Source organism: Zonotrichia leucophrys, chromosome 14, assembly GCF_028769735.1.
Source record: "Zonotrichia leucophrys gambelii isolate GWCS_2022_RI chromosome 14, RI_Zleu_2.0, whole genome shotgun sequence".
In the NCBI taxonomy this organism is placed as follows: Eukaryota; Metazoa; Chordata; class Aves; order Passeriformes; family Passerellidae; genus Zonotrichia; species Zonotrichia leucophrys.
In genome coordinates this window covers 6,771,426-6,793,293 of record NC_088184.1, presented here as the reverse complement: position 1 = coordinate 6,793,293, position 21,868 = coordinate 6,771,426, and the positions used below count along the sequence as shown (strand labels likewise).

At 39.7% G+C, this 21,868-nt stretch overlaps 1 protein-coding gene, 1 long non-coding RNA gene and 1 other non-coding gene across 7 annotated transcripts in view; 2 read left to right on the top strand and 1 right to left on the bottom strand.

Annotated features, from left to right (window-relative positions):
* Positions 1 to 16,442, top strand: part of MRTFB (myocardin related transcription factor B) — a 66,657-nt gene extending 50,215 nt beyond the window's left edge. For 4 of the 5 annotated variants that reach the window (XM_064725436.1, XM_064725437.1, XM_064725438.1 and 1 more), the window contains 7 exons: positions 264 to 420; positions 2,545 to 3,567; positions 4,895 to 5,050; positions 7,352 to 7,510; positions 7,800 to 7,937; positions 9,298 to 9,358; positions 11,023 to 16,442. In XM_064725436.1, the coding sequence (XP_064581506.1) occupies positions 264 to 420; positions 2,545 to 3,567; positions 4,895 to 5,050; positions 7,352 to 7,510; positions 7,800 to 7,937; positions 9,298 to 9,358; positions 11,023 to 11,561 (2,233 nt within the window). In that variant the 3' untranslated portion in view covers positions 11,562 to 16,442. The remainder of the gene's footprint in view (positions 1 to 263; positions 421 to 2,544; positions 3,568 to 4,894; positions 5,051 to 7,351; positions 7,511 to 7,799; positions 7,938 to 9,297; positions 9,359 to 11,022) is intronic. The other variant, XM_064725440.1, reaches the window with a different exon arrangement.
* Positions 9,672 to 20,831, bottom strand: LOC135453917 (uncharacterized). Its single transcript, XR_010441995.1, has 4 exons — positions 20,136 to 20,831; positions 18,968 to 19,036; positions 18,083 to 18,173; positions 9,672 to 10,168 (listed from the first exon to the last, which is right to left on the bottom strand). It is a non-coding gene; the product is annotated as an uncharacterized LOC135453917 (long non-coding RNA).
* On the top strand, positions 20,594 to 20,665 carry TRNAT-CGU (transfer RNA threonine (anticodon CGU)). Its single transcript has one exon. It is a non-coding gene; the product is annotated as a tRNA-Thr (tRNA).
* Positions 20,832 to 21,868: the final 1,037 nt, after the last annotated feature.

Below are 21,868 nucleotides of genomic sequence, written 5' to 3'. Positions count from 1 at the left end.
ATAATCAAAACTATGAAGCATAAATTGGTATGCTTAACTGCAAAACCAAACCAAAACAGCAACATACTACTCTCTGTTTTCCTGTTTGTTTTGTTTTACTGAAAAGACTTAACAGTAATGTGTTAGGTTAAGCATAGATTTGTAAAAAAGTTAATTTGTTCATTAGTTTCACAGACATGAGATTCAGAATCACAGCCTCTTGACTGAAAACGTAATATATTTAGCATTGACATTCTTGTTTCTCTTTTTCCTGTTACTTGAAGGCCACTGAATGACAAACAGAACAACAATGGGAATTCACCACTGAATACTCTGAACAACAACAGTACACCAACATCAGCTGCCAGCTCACCCAGACAGAACAGTAATGTTCCTAGCAGGAAACCAGGTCCTCTGCCTTCAAGCTTGGATGACTTGAAGGTAAAAGATAAGAGGGATTTGTCCATTCCTGTAATTCATAACTTGTGAACTGTTACTGTTGAGAATGTGCCTGGTAATTTGTACCAATGAAAACTGTCCTTTCCTCCGAACTGGTTAGAATAAGAGTGTCTAAGTTTTCATACACAACTCTCCTGGACTGAAATGTTTGATTCCTCATATGCCTATGTTCCAGAACTGACATTTCTTTCCCAAAGAATTAGAAGAGGAGGAATTTCAGACACATTGTAATGGTCCCTCACTATGACACCTTGGGTAAGATGTGAGGTTCACTTCATGTGAAGTTTTTCAGCTCAGGCAAATTTAAACACAGGAGCAGTAATTCCCTCATGACAATTTCAGTGTATCAGTGAAGAGGTTTAGTTAAGCAATATAAATTAAAAGATGCCCTAATAAAAACATATTCTGAGAGGTCACTGCTATAAATAGAAACAGAAATAAGACTGTAAAGAGAGAACAGAAAAGATCTTCTTACCAGAGTTCAACACTACATATGAAAATGAATGCTAAATTCCAAAATTTAAGTTATAACTAACTGTAGACTGTTCAGGTTGAACTGTGAGGGCATTGCATAGGATCCTCTTCCTTCTGAAATAAATGAGAAGGAATAAAGACAAATCTGAAGCAGCTTGTGGGGGTTTAGGATTCAGCAGCTGTAGGAATGTGCCAAACTTCAGCAGCAGCGTAGGGACATCTAGTGGGCAATGAATTCCTTTCTCTCTGCCTTTACCAAGCTTTGTGAGGGGTGGGAGGGAGGATTCTTTTAGATTCGAAGGGATAAAAAGAAGAAATTTCTGAAGATTGGATTCTCAATGTGGTAATATATTGTCCTAAGTTAAAGCCAATCTTTTAATATGAAATAAGTCTATAAAATGCAATTCAAACAAAAACATTTGAAATCAGTTTTCCAGTCCTTAAATTTTTAACTAAAAACTTGTGAAGATTTTAAAGTTAATACCTGGAATTGTGCTTTGCAATGATTAAAGCTGTTCACTTATCTATTTCTTGGCACAATTTATTGGTATTCCTGCTGATGTGGTAACACTCACATAAGCCTTCCTTGCAGACCTGCTGGTGGTGGTTTTACCTCTGAATCAGCTAAATCAGTTCTGAGTTCAGAAATGAATTGTTGAAAAAGAGAAAAATTAGAACACACTCTCAAGTGCAGAGGGTACCAGACTGGGGGAAACAGCTGATAGTTATTGGCTAGGGAGTTATTTAACATAAAATTGCCGTGGGTTTTAGAGATGTAAAATATATTGCTGTGAACTTCTCATCATTTCCAAATCAAAAATACATCCAACTTAAATTCTAGGCTGGCTGAGTACTGAAATACTACTGAGGTCACTATCTTTTGTTCTGTTAGAGGTAGCTCTAATATGCAGCTCTAATATGTGGTGCATGTTTATGATAAACAGAAGTCATTCTTTGTGACTGCTTTTCTTTAACTGATATTTTGAAATATAGAATCAATTTACATTCAACATATTTGCACTTTACTTTGTCTGTAAGCTTATTGGAAAAAACTGAGAATGTTTTTCTGTCAGAAAGCAATTTTGACTGCTTAAACTGCTTTTGTAAAGGAAACACAGATGGCACATAGGGTGACTGTTTGGTTGCTAATTAGCAAGAGAGCCTTTTGTGTTTGATGAGTCTATTAAATCATCAGCTGACCTGATAAAGTTTCTCAGGAACAGATCTGTCTGTCCTGATGGTGTAACAAAGGGGCTCAGCGTGCTGCTGCTCACTGCTTTTATCTGCACTGCTGCCATTGGCTGCTGGTTTGCTACAGAGGTTTTTAGCTCAGAACTGGAGCTGTAGGTGCATTTTTCCATGTTGAATATTTATGAAAAAACATCATCAGTCTGCTACTATTCACTGTACAGCTGAACACTGCTAAGATTTTGGCCACCTAAATACTAAAGTAAGTAGGAGGTCATGGCAATGTGTTCATAGATAATGCATACTGTCAGAACCCAGAGATTTAATAACTAGCAAATATGGGAATGAAAATAATTTTCATTATTAAGATGTAATAAGAATGCCTATCAGTAAGTTTTAATATTTTCCTTTTTTATTATAGTGTTTTATTTTATTTTATTTCAGGTAGCAGAGCTTAAAATGGAGTTGAAACTGAGGGGATTACCAGTGTCTGGAACAAAAACAGACCTTATTGAGCGTCTGAAAACCTATCAAGATCTTAACAACAATGGGGTTGCTACAAGTACCTCTGTGACAGTGACCACTTCTAGTGGGGCCACAGGTAACACTGGGGAAGTGACTGTGGCATTTCCTGTTGCAGCAGTAAATAAACCAGTGGCTACTACGATATCCAGCTTCCCTCCAGAAAAAACATCGACTGCACCTGGCAGCAAAGCAGTAAATACTGAAAACGTCAGCTCTCCCCTGCCTATATCTCCCTCTCCCTCTGAACAGTCCAGTCTGAGCACAGATGACACGAGTATGGCAGACACTTTCCCAGAAATGACCATGATGTCACCATCCCAGTTCCTGAGTACTTCACCCCTGAGGGCAAGTACAAACGAGGATAATCAGAATCGCAGCAGTGGCAGCATCTCAACCATGGAGTTTGATGTAGCAGAAAAGGACCGCAAGCTTCAAGAAAAAGAAAAACAAATTGAAGAGCTCAAAAGAAAACTGGAACAAGAGCAAAAACTTGTGGAAGTATTGAAAATGCAGCTTGAGGTTGAAAAAAGGGGACAGCAGCAACAGTCTCAGACTTTTGGTAACTCAGCTGCTTTGGAACAGAAGCAGTTCAGTGCTGCTGTCAAAGATGAAAGTGCCCCTGCTGACTGCTCAAGTACCAGTCAGTCTGTCCCTGTGGCCAGCCATTCCTTAGGACAGCCCGTGTACACCGCTGGCCACAATCCAGTTGCCAAAAAGGCAGTTGTTATCAAGCAGGAGATACCTGTGGCCAAAGCTGAACCTCACAATGCCATTTCTCAGTTTTATGTTAGTCCACAGAGGCAGCCACAAACTGCAGTTGTTGCCCAGCCTCAAGCTTTATTAACTACCCAAGGAACTGCCCAGCTGCTCCTCCCACTGTCCATCCAGGGACCCAATGCTGCTACTGCAGTGCAGTTACCAGTTGGAAATATCAAGTTGCAGGTAAGGGTGTTTCTGTTTTTTTTATCATGTAACCTGCATGGCAGTATTTCATAACTTAGTGTAAGTAGGTAAATGTGCTGCTTGTAAGATTAACTTAAAACTCAGGCTTAGCCTGTTTCTGCTTAAGGGAAACAGTACAAAAGCTTGAGCTGATCTTGTAATACCTGCTTCTAATACTTATTTCTTTGCAACTTTGTTCCTCGATACTCTTTCCTGATCAGCAATTGCCTTACCATGTACTGCCTCCATGCACAATTTGATTTAAAATAGCATATACCATCATTTTGTTAACTGCAAATTGTAATGGAGAGCTACAATCTCAGTACTTTGAGATAGCCCTGTTTGCAAAACATATGTGAACTACCTACTAGGTGGTGATGCTTCAATATATTTAAAAATGTGAATGCCAGATTGTACAACTCTCCTGTGGACTTAGAAAAAGAAACCATGGTTGTGCAAATATTATTTCTAGGCTGATTATGGGTAGTGAATAAACACAGCATAAACCAAGACAGGCTATAAATACAGATGTACAGGAGTAATCTGACCAAGCTGAATCAGTGTAACCTGTTGGTCTGAGCTAGGAATGGTAGAATTAAGCAGTAATGCACTTCCCACTGGCATTGTTGGAACATCCCCTGCCATCATGGCAGCAAAGTATTCTTCCAGCTGCAGTGAGTCCCTGGCTGTTGTGCATGCTGTGGGCCCAGCACATCCAGAGCCTTCATGAGGGGTGGAAAATTCTGGTGAGGATGGGCCCCAGTCTGCAGTGCAAGAACTCTTCCTAGGAGCCATACACCCAGATCTCCACATGAATTGTTCTAAAATCCTACTAGAATTCTGTCACAACCTTAAGCTGCTTGTCCTGGTATTTTACTTCATTTATACTCCAGAAAGTTTTCCACTATCACTTAAAATTGTTTTTAATGAGTTGGACATACTTCTTGCCTTTCACTGGCCATGAAAAATTACCATGGTCTTAAAAGCAACCTTTTTCTTGCATTATCAGTTTTGTCTTCTAATTACTCAAGCCAGTTCTTACAGTCCTTTCTTACTGATATCTGCTCTCTCTGTGCCCTGTTATTTTTAGCATTTCCGCTGGGCTCTCTCCAGTTTGTCTTTGTCTTAAACTCTGTTGGCAAAATAAACATCACCTTTTAGCTGGGAACTCCCCAGTACCAAACACAGTAACAGTTTGGTTTCCTGTACAGTTCCCACTCATCCCTCCCAGAATACATGTTACTGCTATTCTGCATAAGGTGTGCAATAGATTATGTAATTTAGTGTAAGATACAAATAATTCAAATATTTTGTCTTCATCCTTTAGGCTCAATCACAAGCTGGAATACAGACCCCATCACAAATACCTGCTCCTATTTCTTCCTCTGGCCTGGTGCAGACAGCACCTCAGATGCATGCTCCACAACCCAAACAAAATACCATCACGCAGCACGCACTTGGTCAGAGCCAACAAATCAGAAAGGTTTGTGGATAGCAATAAACATGAAGATAAATAGTTGTATGATCTACTTCTAGGCAGTGCTTTGAGAATCTTTTTTGTGTTATATACAAATGATCAAGTCACCTAACATCTGTACCATATTTTTCTGTGTGATACAATGGGCTTGTAACTCCTTCTTTTCCCAAATTTTTAGTCTGTGCAGGACTTTATTTTTCAGTTGCAGATATATACATAGTCTAAAGACTTTTTATCTTAATGGTACACTTAGGCCATGACTCCTACTGCATCCTTCCTCACGCTTGGCACAAGTGGTGCGTGCCAGGTATATTCCAGTCAGCTTCTCTTATTTGCCACTGGCTCTAAATGTGAGATTTTCATAGACAGTTCTTAAGAGAAAGCTTTTACTTAGGACTTCAAAGATTTATTCTTTTATAGAAGTTAATTCTGGTGTTCTGACTTTCCTTGTTGATTTCATCCCTCCTTATGAAGAAAGCGCTGGACTCAGATACTGTGGATGGTAATTCCAGTGAGTCCAAACCCTGCCATACTCTTCCTAAGGAATGCAGGGGATGGTTCAGAGAGATCCTTCTCTTCCTTCTACCAAAAACCATCAGCTCTGTAATGTCCCATTCCAACACATGTTCTCAGCACTGGATGTACACTTGTGACTGCCACTGCAGTCATGTTCATATGGGAACTGATACCAACCCATCAGCACCAGTCATCACAAAAAAAAGGCTTTCTCCTCCTCTGAGCCTCTTCTAGACTGACCCCTGTTATTGGGAATGTGGACATTAGTTTTGGACCTTTATTGCATCCTTATCGGTGGACAGCAAGGTTTTTCAGCCTGCCCCTAGGGACAGATAATTCAGAAACAACTCAAATTCCAAGATGAAGAGGGTCCTTTTTACAGTATATTATGTAACTGTTACATCTCAGCCTTCAAAGTTCTTATTTCAGTTTACAAAAGTGCATCATGAACCCCATGTTCTGCTGTGATTTGGGGATTGTCCCTGAGTAACCTTATCTGCCTGTGCTTGGGCTCTTGTTGCAGATAAGAACTTAACTTAGAGGATGTACAATTGTGCATTGCCATTCTCTAGAGAGCTGGGTAATAAAGGGGGACACAGCTGAAAGAGCATCAGTACTCTTCACACTGCTTGTTCAGTCTATGTAATTTCATGGACACTGAGGACATTGAGGTTATCCTCCAAGAGTCAAAACTGACATACATCCAAAAAGCAGATTTAATGCAACTTCTCTGGGGTTTGGTGAGGGGCTAATCTTAGCATGTTAATGTAACAGGTCCTATAGAGAAATTTTCCAGTCATCCTGAGGCATGTACCTGTACCAGAGACTGGCAGCTTGCTGCCATTGCTGCCTCCAAGCTCCCTGAAATGTCTGTAGGACATAATCAAGATCTGTACCCTCCAGTCCTCCCCGCTATTCAGATCAGTTGTCATGAAGACCACAGTTCCCAGCAGAGTTTGCAGCCTGCTGTTGCATTGGTTTTAACATCAAAATGAAAATATTGATGGGGTACAACAGACCAGGACACCCCTCATGCATTCAGCATTAGATCTACATCCATGACCTAAGATTTGTCACCTTTGTTATAAAGGTATTTGGGAGTGATGCTGAATTTACAGCAGCCTTACATGCTGATGCATTCATAGCTTCTCTTAATCTCCCTGCAACTCAGAAGTATGAGAAACAGCATTCTGCTGGGAATCATTTGCAATGAGTATGTGGACTGCCAGTTGAAGAAATAAAAACTTTCATATACCAGTAACCAAACTTATAGTTGATACCCAGTTCATCAGTTTTATCTTTTGCCTCTCCCTCAATTCTCATAGCCTGTAGTTACTTTCCAAAAAAAATTAGAATTATATGACAGACAAACCATTCTGCCTTAAAACTGGCAGGAGAGGGCAAATTGTGTACAGTTGGTGTCAGGCCAGAAATAAGCTCATGTTATTGACTGTCCACTAGATGGGGAAATCATGGATATGCTATTGAACTGTTCCACACACTTTCCTCATGCTTCCTGGAAAATTGCAGGAAAATGTTTTTAGTAATGAGTGATGAAAGAAAGTATGTCAGAGCACAAAGTTTCTTTCAGAAACTAACTGTTCTGAAATTAAAAATTATTCCACTTAAAGGAAAAATCAGTATAAATAACATTCACTTAATAGGGAATTTAAGCAAGCAAGTATTTTTAAAACAAAGGTCTTCTATTTCATTAATGTAATATATCCAATGTTACCTTTCTTTAAAAATAAAAAACCCACAATCTGAGACTGATCTGTTAATCCTTTTCAGGTTTTTCCACCTGCCACATCAAATGCAGTATTTTCCTATCAGACTGCACCAGTTTCAACACCTTCACAATCTTTTATTAATAAAACATCAAACTCTAACATTCACCCTGGTGGTAACCAGGTCCCTTCTGTGCAGAATGGACCTGCTGCTCCCAACAAGGTAAGGATATCCTAACAATCTTCCATAAAGTTCATGTTTACATTATTATTCTTATATAATATGTGACTGTTATACATATGGCAGTTCACTCAAGAAAGAATGTTTTGTAGATTAAAATAATGCTGATATGTGCATATGTGTTAGAGGGAGAAATAAACTTATTTTATTTTATCCTCTGATTACATTAATAAGGGGACTGATGTGATAAAATAGAATAATCTGTAGAGCTTGATACATCCTCAATTCACTAAATCACATTATTTAGTCATTATTTTGTTATTTCATGCAGCCTGGGTCTCCGTCTCAAGCCCAGCCTTACATAGTTCAGCAGCCCCTGTTCAACAACACAGTGTCCAAGACAAAAGATCCTCCTCGTTACGAAGAGGCCATCAAACAGACCCGCAGCATTCAGCCGTCCCAGCGTGAGGTACTTGCTTCCTTCAGGCTCTTAAAAACAAAGCTTTTCTCTGTAATTACCAAAACCATTGCTTGGTTTAGGTTTTGATTTTTTTTGTTTGGTGTCAAGATTTTCTAACATACCCTGTCACTGATTTCATAACCGTGTTTAACTACAGGACTCCTGTTTTATTATTCTATTATTAAAGCAGCATATATGTAAATAAGTCTTACAGTTCCCAGTGTGTGATACATCTAGTTGGGATAATGCTGCTGGTACTAACAGTAACTGGCCTTCAGATGACTTGTTCTGAGAATGTGGGATACCCAAACCTCACACTTAAGAGAGGAAATATGTTTGTATTTTCCAAAGTGAGTAAACGTGAGGAGAATGTGTGTGAATGTGTTTATACACACAGGCAAACACGAGCATAGGTGCTTGCTGGAAAAGAGTCTGTATTGAGTGATCTTGGTGAATAATCCTGTGTAGTGCTCTGCCAGAATGAGTAATAATGAGTATTCCTAATGTTGTGCGTTTCAGAATGCAAAAAAGAATTCCAAAAGATAAAACCTTGTAGCCCCTTGTGTTGGTTGGGATTTTGTGGTGGCAGATGTGAGGCACAGCAGTGGGTGCCTAATGCCCTTTCCTGTGTCCTTGGCACATGTGGGACATGCCCACAGGGAGGGCACACAGGTTGTCTTAGGTCACTCTGTCCCTACCAGTCAGGCAGGGACTCCCCACTGGATCTCCTGATGACAAATCACTTCCATCCCTGGAGTACAAGCAATGGTTTAAAACACTTCTTCAGACCTTCATGGAAGTCTCCACTTTTTCTAGACTTTTTGAATGAGTGGGTTTGTGGGGGGTTTTCTTACCTTTTGCTTAAGGTTCAGTTATTTAGGGGATGGCTGTTTACAACAAAGATGAGCAGTTCCTGAAAGCTTACCCCCTCCCCCTTAAAAAATAAAAGAATATAAATCTACAAATTGGGAAGAAACCCCAAAGACACCTAATAAAATGCATCTTGCATGATGGACATTTACAGGCTGTCTCTGAGAGACAGCAGAGCAGGGTTTGCAAGCCCAAAGTGCTGCAGTTGTTGCTATCCTGTACAAAATGGGGTTGGTAACTCTCCTGGTCCCTGGCTTCCTGCACCTCTCTCCTAGGTTGCCTTTGCCATGCTTTTTCCCTATTGCTTTGTACTGAAACCAACTACAGAGATTGCAAATGTCTCTCCAAAGTATCTGTTTTCTAGCTAGACAATTTCCTATTAAGGATTTTAGTCTTTATTATAGGTTAGTACTTACATACTGTTGATAAAAACTAGGAAAAATAAGCATAGGAAAAAATCCCACATGAAAGAGAATAACCCTGTTCTCCTGCACTACAGATTTCCAGTGCACACAGTCAGCAGATGGATGATCTTTTTGATATTCTCATCAAGAGTGGAGGTAAGCTCATTGACAGCTGTGTGATGGAAAGATTTAAAACCTGATAGTAAAAACTCACTGCTATCATCAAATGAGAATTCTTTTAGGAACAGGAGTTAGAATCTAGCGAGCCTGAATGAAACTAAATTTTTGAAAGTTTGCTTGGTTCCTTATTAAAAAAAACATTTACCAAAACACATACAGTCAACCTGCTGTGGAACTTCATAGCTGCAAATTAGCTCAGGCAGACCTGTACAATAATCTCTACAGCATTCAAATGATTAAAATAACACCTTAGGTTAGCACAGACATACTTTATCAAAATCAGAAAGGTTGAGCAAGTCCATAACATGTTTATTGAAATTATACAAAGAATAGAGTAAGGTAAGAGTTCAAGCATGTTGATAGTAAAATTTCATTAACTATAACCATGTGTTATCAACTATAAACATCAAAGATACATTACTGGGAAAAGTGTGCATGAACTACATGGAGACATTAATGAATAACAACTTGATGTCAGTTAAAATAAGGGAGCTATCAGCAAGGCACTGATAAAACTAAAGTAATAAACAGAGGAGCTCAGCAGTAAAAGGAAGAGGCTTCCAGCCATAACCAGGCTTAGGAGCCCAAGAAGCCATTACAGTAGTGGGAGATGTTGTGGTGCCCAGTGATTCCATTAAGGAATGGATTGTAACTGCTGTCATGGAAGGATCCTGACAGGAGGGAATGCCAGGGCAGAGGGACTGGTTCTGGGCTACTGGAACACTTCAGCCATATTCTAAATATCAGAGTATTTTTTTTCTTTTTCAATGCAAATTGCAAGGTCACCTGCAGAAAATATGAGTAGACTGAGATAAGTAACTTGAGTATTCAACAACTCAAGCTAAATTAATGATCATCTTTATGAAAAAAACAAAGTAAAGCATTCAGGGCTGTTGCAATTAATGTAAGTAAGCTCTGCACTGAAAAATGTTTCATTTACTAATGTACTTCAGGAGAGTGAGAAGGCTGTGGGTTTTTGCTTGGAAAACCAGCACAAAATATATTGTCAGGTATATTTTTTCTGCTGGGAACATCACTTGTGCTAGAGGATTTATTTGCATATTTGTCTGTCTTGTTTTTGGGCTTCATTCATGCCTAAGAATAAATTGGAATTTAGGCTTTATTTCCCCTTATTGTTACTGCCACTGTCTTATATGGAACTTCTTGACAGAAGTGTAGTTTTAGATTCTAGAATTGAGAATAAATGCTTCTTAATCACATCATTTCATCTCATGGGCTCTTAATTAACCAATGTGGACAGTAGTAAACAGGGATGAAACTGAAAATTGGTTCTGTACAAGGAAATGTGTTAGTTCCATAATTATTCCAGTTAATGAGAAGAACTATAAACATGAAGGAGGTTAAGGTAACATCTAGAGATACATTCCTTTTTTCATCAATACTCATGCTAATTTGCTGAGCTGTCACTGAAAGCAGAACTTTGGGACTTGTTTAAAATACTCTGTGGTTATGGAGGCCATGCCAGAGTCTGATACATGTGAATGTGAGTGGAGCAGCACAGTGACTGTTACTGCACTGAATTCACTATGGATGCAACCCAAAATGGGCTGGAATTTCTCTGTGGGAGGATATTATGTCATTATCTGTTTGAATTCAATAGTGGGCTTTTTTTATTGCAGAGATTTCCCTTCCAATAAAAGAAGAACCATCTCCCATATCTAAAATGAGACCAGTAACAGCCAACATCACTACAATGCCAGTGAACACAGTGATATCCCGTCCACCTCCGCAGATCCAAATGGCCCCTCCTCCTGTGTCCTTAGAACCAACAACCAGCTTGTCCATCAGTTTGGAAAACCAACTTGAAGCCCTCTTGGATGGAACTTTACCATCAGGTAATGAAATTCCTCAACTGACAAGCAGTAATGAGGACAGAGAGTCATTTTCTTTAATTGAAGACCTCCAGAATGATCTGCTTAATCACTCCAGCATTTTAGATCACTCTCATTCACCCATGGAAACATCTGACCCACAGTTTACTGCTAATAATTCTTGTCTGTCTCTTGACCTTCCCGATACAAATTTGGACAATATGGAATGGCTGGACATTCCAATGCCCAGCTCCTCATCTGGACTCACCCCTCTCAGTTCTGCTGCCCCGAGCGTGTTTTCCACTGACTTTCTAGATCCACAAGATCTACAGTTGCACTGGGATTAAGCTACAGCCAATGAGAACACAACCTGCAAGTCTCTCTACAGCAGAGGTCCATTATTAAACCATTCTGATTGCAGTTAACATAAACTAAGACAGTAATGTTGGGAAGAACAAATGCTTGAAGCTAATTCCTTATTGATTTTCAAGTTTACAACAGTGAATCACTTTATGCATCTATCAGTAATGCAGATCAGGGCCCTCTGGAAGCTGTATTTCACAAGTCAAGAAAGGATGATTGTACTTCGTGATTAAAAGTACCCCAAGGTATCACAAATATTTAAGAGAGAAGTTACATCTCTGACTTTGTAATGCTTAAATGAGCAACACAACCTGACTAAACTGAGAGTGAGATGTCAGTTCTCTGTATTGACCCAGTGAGCAAATGGCTGGGGGAGGGGAGGTATCACTGCACTTCATTGTTCCTGTGGAAAGCCTGAGCCAGGTTCAGAACTGATTGTGAGGGCAAAGGCAAATAGAAGCACTGGCTGGTTCAGTGAAATTTCATATCTCTAGTCTCTTAATTTGTTCAAATTGTTTTTATATTTTGCTTTTGTGGATTTTAAAACACTTCCCCCATTCTTTAATCATGAGGGAGGAATTTACCTGCATCCAAAGGGATATTAAGTGTAACTGCAAGAAATCCACTGTAGCTAATGCCAGGTAATATTGAGAACACTGAATTTTCTATAGCAATGCTCTGGATTTAATAGCTAGGTTTTAATGTGTATATCAGACAGTTATTTGTATACTCTTTTAACTTTATATAGCTTATTTTTGTGAACAGAGGGGAACACAGTGGTCTTCAAACAAGAGATTATTATAATGGAAGTAAATATCCTATTTTGCTTTGTGTTTGAGGATATTTGTTAGATCATTGAATCCAGTATCTCAGCATACTAGAAAAGTTTGAGGAAGTAGAAAGGTTTTAATTAATAGTGTTGTGTACTACAATCCTGCAAGCATCTATGCAAGAATAGTCCCAATGCCCTCAATAAAAGATGTTTGTAGGATGAGATCAAGTTGCAGGGGACAGTGCTGACAGGACAACCATAATTTCTCAGTGAACACTTTGTCTGTTGAACAGCTTTGTCTGCCACTACATAACACCAGGGAAAGCAACAGAGAAGCTGCTCAGTGCAAATCCTAAACGCCAGGATCAGAATGTACTGTTTGTGATAAGAAGGCACACTGCATATCTGAAACAGAGAATAGCAAAAATTAAGCTCTTACCTCACAGCACAGCACATGAATATTTTTTTGTTGTTTTAAAGCCCATAGTTGTTGTTTTCAGAGTCTATTTTGAAAGGAGTAAGAAAAACAAAAAAATCAAGTAGAACTAATATACTTTGACATTCTATGGTTGTCTCTCAGGTAATAGCTGTTAAATGTTGCCATAGATGATGGAGGTTTATAATCAAACACAAAATTGGAATTTCCTATTAGGGAATTCCTAAATTAAGATAAAAGGAAACACTCCCTGTTTCCTGAAATGCAGAAATAGTGCATGTTTTCTAGTCTGAAAACTGATCTCATTGCATGGTTATTTCCTCACCAACAAGTTTCAAAAATAAAGTTTTGTAGGCTTGAATGAAAAAATGTCCCAAAGCTTTTGCCTACTTCTTAGAATAATGCTATGTATCAAAGAAATACTGAAAACAGTAAGTAGCTGTTAGCCACTTAGCAACCTTCACCACATTTTTCAAAAATTAAAACACAACACAATCATGTTAACATCAAACAAATACTTTTGTCAGAAAATGTTACGGAATTAACTGAAAATTTGCATCTCCAGATATAACGCAGTCTGGTTCACTGATATGACAGAGTTCCATTGGCTTCAGATAAAATGATGGATTCCATCACTGATTCAGGGTTTGAACTGATACCATATGTTTGCATCATATCAATTACAGCACTTTAAATCATTATGTACCTTCACTGGTTTTACTGGCCAAGAATTACTGTAATATGAAAGTAATACAAGAAACAATCTTTGGAGATTTTCACTACACACAGTTGAAAGACAGAATTCCTTATTCCTTCTTGCTGTGCCTACAATACTTGAGTACAATATTACATGGGGACTGTCTGCCTTAAGCTTTGACGGTATAGGACTTTTGAATAACAGTGAACACTTCACATTCAACTTTTTGCATTCCTGTTCATCATCCAATCTTGGGAGCTGACACTCTGAGATACGAAGTGCCCTCAGCTGTTACGAGAATAAGAATTAAGGACTCTTGGTCTGATAGGAACAACTCTGAATGAAATTTAGTGTTCTGCAGTACTGTCAGTTTATTATGTGTGATACACCAGACATCATACAATATATGTGTGGTTAGAGTTATCCCTTTTTGACCCTGCCTCCTGATTAAATGAGAGGCAAGTAAATTAATTTTTAGAGGACAAATTAACCTAGAGCAACTGTACTGTTGTTTTTGATGTGCATGTAAATACAGCTTGAAACTGGCAAAGTCATCTTGCTACAAAATTACCCTTATTGGCAGTGTAGAATGTTAATTAATCCATAGGAATCTTTGTGCAGAAATAAACCCAAACAGTTGGGATGTCTTGTTATCAGTACGGTATAGCTTTCTGCTCTGAACGTCTATTTGAAAAAAAAATAAAAATTAAGGGATCATTTTAGTTTCTGAAGTACAAATATTCTAGTGTAGGGAATGTGTGATTACTTTTCTGTACATTTCAGAATTGTGTATTAAACCTTATATAAAATGGTTTGCTTTAGACTTTGTTCTGAAATGTGATATGTTTGCCATAGTTGTATATGCCTGTTTATGGCAGAAATAGGTTTTGCTTAGACTTTTGTGTGTGCATGTTTTACATGAAAATTTTTGTAGCACAAATACATCTTAGAAATTTAATCGTGCCTGTGCAGTTTGACTGCACAGAACTGAATCTTTCTCATTAAGAGAACAGTTGCAAAGGAATGCACTGGCACTCAATTTGCCATTTAATGGCTGCAGTATACTAACAGAATGCATCCTATCAAATGTGGTGTTAGTGGGTTCTTCCAAGTAATTAAGAATACCTTTTAATCAGTATGAAAATCAAAAGTTGGTTGTTTACACATCTAGACAGAGAGAGCTCAGACAATGTTTCCCTAGGCTGGTGTTACTCAGGAGGAGTCACATCCTGTGTTCAGTAGAGAAATGGAATTTGCTGTGCACTTGTAGTGCCCTTCAGCATCAGTTACAGCAAGGAAGTTTACAGGCAAAATTTTGTTTAACCTTAGAAATAGTTAAAAAAGCATTGTCATACTCTCTCTGACAATAAAATTAATTTTTGGCAGTTGTTCTCTACAGAAATTTAAAGTGTAATCCAGCAATGTGGGCTTGCAGACCTGCAGAATCAGAACTTTAGAAAGCTAAGGCCATAGCTTTTAGAAATGATCACTACTTAATACTGACATTTATTTCCCAGGTATTTCTAAATTCACCAACAAGAGTCATGTTCAGAGATGATGGTGATCCAAAGAGAAGTGTCAATATTAAACTTTTTCTGTTACATAATCTCAAGCATTCAGGTGCCTCAAAAGTGTAGGCACTGTCATCAGAACACAAGTACAAGCTGCTGAACTATTTTCAAGGCAGAGAAACTGCAATTACAGGATACATTGAACTGGAAGGGCATTATGTAATCAAAACACAGGAAAGGTCACCAATGTAAACAGTTATTATTTGGATGGCATCTTAAGTGTATTGTAAACTTAAAGCAAACTCTATTAAAACTGGAAAAAAATCTTCCACTTATCTCTAATAAATGTTGTGTTGAAACTCTTTGTATTGTGGTCCAAGAAGTCACCTTTCAGTGACTTCTAGGCCAGACCCCAGGAGGTGTTTTATGTGAGATCTGTGGAACTGAGTTACACATAGTACATACATGGCCAATAAAGAGCATCCATTAAAACCTGAAATAATCTCAAATATTCCTTTTATACCGGTTTGCTAGGAATAAAGTGCAAAAAAGAGACACCTACATCATTCTGTAGTGTCCAATACTGAATAGAAAGTGTTTTTAAGTTAAAAGTTCATAAATGTATTTGTAGAAATCTAGCCAAAAAAAAGCCATTCTAGCTATGAGAGCAAATTCTCAAAAAGAAAGCAGGGAATGGTTAATAACTATATAATCACACTATTTTTATAAAATTATACAGCTCAGATATTCAAAAGACAGCCTAAAATAAATTATAATAATATAAAAATTTAAATAGGAACCAAAGCATTGCCATTTATATTGCCAAAGGAGGCACTTTGTATTTTAAAACATAGGAAATTAAGTCCCCAGAAGTGTTATCCGTACTTTTTTAAATTAAGGATGTAGATATTTTCAAAGCTGTTTTTGATGTTTAACAGTACAGATTTGTTTTTGTTGTTTGAGGAATTTGTAGTAACTAATAGCACAGGCTTTTTTTCCTGATAGGATTTTCTTCACAGTACTGCTTGCAGTAGAAATAACGCTAACCCGAGTAGGTGTTTCTCTTCTTACTTTCATAGTCATAATTATGTCTTAGCATCTCATTTTGTGAAAAGAAGAAGATAAACACCTGTGTCTGGGGCCCTCTTCATTTAAGCACTACTTTACTAAATGCAAATTATGGCAATCAGGGCGTCAGTTTATGTATTGCCTTTCTAGAACCATGATGCCTTTGTATTTGCTGTTTGCACCCCTAAAATCAATTCCATATGTTTGAATGCCATATGTTTTGCACATTGTACTGTATATATGTAATGCATACTGTATTTTTATATGTGTACTACATTTATCAAATATTTTGTACATAGTGGCAATATTGTAGCTACTGAGGAAATGTTTGATATTTCAGCATTTTTGCTAAGTGTCTCAAAATAAAAAAGGAAAACTGTGTTCATTTGTCCATGGTTACTACTTAAAATGAAAATATCATTCTGAATTTTATGGGTCTGATACATTTGGCCTATGTTCTAAGTTCCTTTCTCACAAAAAGGAGTAAGAACGAATCTGCACTTCGACAAACTCCAACAGAATTATGGTTTGTCTTTAAAATTAGAGCCAAAATCTGTAAGAACAGAGACTTCCTGAACCCTTGAAGTTTAGGTTTGGATTTCCATTTTTTTTCAGCAACTTTTAATATAGCATCATTTACTCATAGAATGGCCTGGGTTGCAATGGACCTTAAAGTTCATCTCATTCCCTGCCCTGGGACACCTCCCAGCCCTGCCCAGCCTGGCCTTGGGCCCTGCCAGGGATCCAGGGGCAGCCCCAGCTGCTCTGGGGGACCCACTCGGTGTCTCAGCACCCTCACAGCAAAGAACTTCCTGCTCATACCCAACCCAAACCTACTCTCTTGCAGTTTGAATCCCTTTCCCCTTGTCCTCTCACTACAAACCTCTTGGAATGCACTTTAATACATGATTTTCCCAAATTCTTCCAAGATTTTCAAGATGTGTTGGGTTGTGAGATTTTGTATTTTTGATTTGCATTCTGCTCAGCTTCTGGAACACCTGAATGCATTTTTTCAGGAGTATGAGCTATGAGCTGTTTGCACAAGCTTCTTTTAAAGATGAAGCTGTTTCATTTAAATATTTAGTGTTACACTTCCTCTTGTGAAGGCAGTCCTGTACCAATCACCCACCCTTTCCTCATTAAAGTCTGTTCTACACTGATAACATCAGAAATTTTGTTATTTGGCCAAATATTAAAAACTCCATAAAGTAGTAAGGAGTAATTAGGTGAGTAAAACTGAAAAAATTAAAACCTACTAATAAACACTGTAAATTTCATATAATACCTTTTCTCTGTGAACTTTAAGCATTGTAAAAGCTTGTGGGCTGTATGGGCCACAAACTTACCTTTGATATCACACACCAAACACAAATACTGCAAAACAAGTGCAGCACTTTTTGACCATGTATTTGTGCATAAAAGAAATTACAGCTGGAGTATAACAGAGATAAAGCACTTGTTTGGTGCCAGCTGACAGTCTGGGGGCTTGATTGTTTTACAGTGACAAAATATAAACACATAACCTTCTTTCACAAACTGTGTTCATATTGCTATTTGATGTAAACACAAAGCAAGGCTTGATAAAACTTGAGATTATGCTGAGTGAACTTCTTCCACAGGCTAAACCTTGATTTTCAGTTAAAACTCAGTTTATTCAAACATGCTCTACAGATGGCCATCAGCACATTTGTCTTGACTCTGTTGCACATTCAATGCCATTTACTCCTGCCCATTGGCTTCTTGTTTATTGTACAGATGTTGCTAGAGGAACATATTCCTTAGAGTATTTGGAGTGTCTCAAGTAGGAGATGTTTCTTGGATGGCAAAGAAGTCACATGGATTTCCCCACAGTTCAAAGTATAGTGCAACTTTACCAAGACATTCTTAATGCAAAATCAAAGTAACAAATTAGAGCTGCTGAGAGCCAACAGCCAGGGCCAGGGGTTTTTTCTTCAAGTGTTCACCCATAAATGAAATGAGAAACTCTAAGATAAATACTTCACTTCTTGTAAAAATATTACCTGTGAGTCTCCAGTCTTCTGTGCAGAAAAAGGACTGCAGGGCCATTCTGCCATCTACTGCATCATTCTTGAGCCCCTTCCAAGACAAGTGCTGTGGATTAGAAAGTAGAACAGTGAACAGAAACATTCTTCATACAGCTAAGACAAAGCTCAAGTAGCTGCAACAGCTCCTCAGCATCCCATAGCAAGTCTTTATGAAACTCAATTGCACCACATCTACATAAATAGGATTGTTCCCCTGTGTGTATCTCAGAAGAGTCAGGGAATGTGTTGAAAGGCCTTGTTTTGCACATGGAAACAGACACCAAATCAGCAAGAGAGTCCTCTAACACTTCCCTTTTGAAAAGCCACGTTGTGTTTAAAAGAAGCTTGTGTCAGAGGAGAACAGCCCTGAATGCACAAGGAGGATTCAGCACGGGGGAAAGGCTTTAACACCCAGCTCTACCAAGGGTAAGGGCCAGCATGAAAGACACTTCCAAACAAAAGTATCCAGACACTGAAAGGGCAATTACAGGGTTTTTTTTAATCAAGTTAACCCTTTTAATTATAAAAACTATTGTGACAAATCAGCTCACCATTAAACAACACTTTGTTTAGATAGAAACAGTTTCTCGAGGCACACTAAGGAAGTTAGGCCCAGAGAGTAGACAAATTTTTTAAACTTTAATAAGCATTTCCTCTTAATCTAGTTAGAAGATCTATATGAATTCAAATTGAAGTTTCCATCTCCCCATACAGTTATGGAAGAACTTGATCAATAGAAGTTGATTTACCATTAAATACTGTTCTCAATGCCAAGCAAATACATTTATTACAATGTAGTGTATTTGAAGACATAAAACCCACATGAATTCCACCAACAATTCAAATATTCCTTCCACTCACCACAAAATTACCTCTCAGCTCATAAGGATCAAAAACCATTAATAAACACAGATGTGAGCTGCACAGGACCTGTAATGACAAGTTACAACTGGCAAGTGTGGCACATAAAAGAGCATATTTTGTAATAAGCAAGTAGGCCAGAAATGGTATATCATCAGTCAAACATGAATGGTTAAAACAACTCCTTTCTCTTGCCAGCTTGGTAATGCTAAGAGTAACTCCTTCAGCCAGGGCAGATAAGTGGCTCTCTGAGGTCACCCGTTCATAAACTCACAGGTGTGAGAGTTGAGGGAGGCAGCTTCCACTCCTACACACCATCACACTTTGAAATGCTGCAGTGACTACACTAAGACAAAAGCAGAATACAACAGTGCCGTTCTCATTTCCTAGCTTTCCATAGTCCAGATGAGGGCATGTGATGAACAAGACTAGCAGAAAAATTTCAGCAAGCATTCAGACTGCCAGGCCATCAGTTATGCCCATAGGGACTGGAAAACCAGGTCACTTTCAGGGCAGCTTTACAAGGGCTGACTATCCAGTAAGGTAATTTAAATTAAACACTCTTCACTGCAGGGCAAGCTCATTCAAATCACTCTGTTTAAATACAGGCAGGCCTAGAGTTATCACAGACAACCTAACAAATCATAAGTTTTAAAGAACTAAAATATTTTCAAGCATTCAAGGCATCAAGCATGACTTTCCATGATGACAGTTCAAAGAACATCCCAAAAGGATACATAAACATTCCCCTCCTCACTGCAGGTGGTTCAACTAGAAGACCTTTGAACGTCTCTTCCAAGTGAAGTTGTTTTGGTTCTATATCAGCCTTGTAAGGCACCTGCATTACAGCACTACCAAATCAGTGCTCTGATCTAAACCTTTACAATGGCACCTCTGCAATATGTTCACACGCTTCTTCCACAAGGAAACCAAAACCACACCGAAAGGAATATAAAACTTGGGATATCAAGCAACAGTTTCATGGAGAATTTAAACAGACCTCCACAACACATTAAATGAAAACTAAAACCTTCGTTTTCACGTCACACTTGTAAAAATCTAGGAGACCCTGTCTAGAAAATATCTAGTATCTTTTCTGCAATTCACAACACTGAGTTTTTTGAGGGAACAGCTACCAGGCAGCAAGTGTGTTTAATTCAGTATTTACCATTTAGTTATCCCAACGTTTTGCATTTCTGCTTCTCTTCTTGGAAGAGGAAAACTTTAATCCCGCTTTTTTCCCCCTCTCTAAGCCGTGCCGGCCTATGTGAGGCCTCGAGTGCCGCCTCCGGGTACCGCGCCCTCACAGCCCCGGGGCGGACGCTGCAGAGGGCGCTGCCCTCAGAACGCCTCAGAACAGGCGGAGGGAGGCTCCGGGCAGCTCCAAGAGCGAGAGCCAGAGGGAGACGAAGGGAAAGCGAGGGCCAGAACGAGACCGGGAGCGGGGGCAGCCCGGGTCGGTCCCTCCCTCCCGTTCCGCCCCCTCAGCCGCCGCTGCGCCCTCAGCGCCTCAGGGCCGCGCGCCCCCGGCAGGTGGCAGCCCAGGCGCGCGCGAGGGCGGGCCGTGGGCGGGCGTGCGGGAGTGGCGCCAGCGATAAAAAGGCGTCAGGAGAAGCTCTTAACGCAGGCGCGGTGGCCAAGTGGTAAGGCGTCGGTCTCGTAAACCGAAGATCACGGGTTCGAACCCCGTCCGTGCCTTGGCGGGTCCGCGCAGGCGGGAGCTCTCCCCTCCTTTTTAGGGGAAGGTGGAGCCCCGGCCCCGGGACCCTCCAGGGAGCGACCGCGACCCGCCCGGCACCGGGCACGGCAGTTCCGCAGAGCCGCGGCCGCCGGAGCGCCCCCGGCAGCAGTAGCGCCACGCCCCCCGGCGGGTCCCCGCTGTCCCCGAGCGCCGGTACCCAGCCACGGCTCTCGCACCGGCGACAGCGCCTCCTCCGGCCCCAGCAAAGGGTTTTGGTCTGTTCTGGTGGATGTCGTGCCAGGTCTGCCTCTACATCGGTCATTCCTGCCCATCCCTCAGCCGCATGACCGCCCTACTCACATCCGCAGGAGCAGAACAGTTTTCCTTCGTTTTTCCTTGGATTCTAATCCTGCTTTCAAGAGACCCTCAGCTCAGCCTGAAGAAACAAAAAATAGTTTGAAATGCGAAAGGCCAAGACGAGTGCTGAGGTCTAGTGGAAAGCTTTTTCCACACAACACTATTGAGGCAAGTGCTCGTGCCTACCTTATCACGCAGTCATTCCTGGGAGAAACAAGTGGAGCCTCTGCAGGATCTTGTTTGAAGAGATCCTCCACCTCCTTCAAATTCTTGTTTGAAGAGAGTCTTCTCCAGAGGCTGCAGCTATCAAGATCATCCTGTAATCCCCCAGTTCCCTTTCATTGGTTCACCCCACCCTATCACCATGAAATTAAGTATTTATTAATTTGATTTTTTCTTCTGATTGATAAACCATGAGGTTTCTTCATCTCTATCACTAACCACTTAGAAGGATTCTTTGCAATCTGATTAGTCTGTACTTTACATTTCCTATTTTCTAATAGGAAAAACCTCCCTGTGACACTGAAAATGGATAAGGAAAGGGTGCAGTGGTTATGCTCACAGGAGCCCAGCAGTGCTCCCCTCCTCCAGTGAAACAAACACTGAGTGCTTTGGACACAGCTGATCCAGCAGCACCACAAGTGGCCAGGAGGTCCAGCTCAGTGACACTGATGGCACCAGGCACCAAACCTTAACACACAGTTAAGGGTTGACAGCACATAAATGCATCCTAACAGTGTAAATAAGAAAAGAATTACTAATTGAAGGAAATCTTTATTGATTCATGTTTGATATTTACTTACCATTTGAAATTTTACTGATCACTCTGTCTACACAATCAATTTTGTTCTCTGCCTGACAAA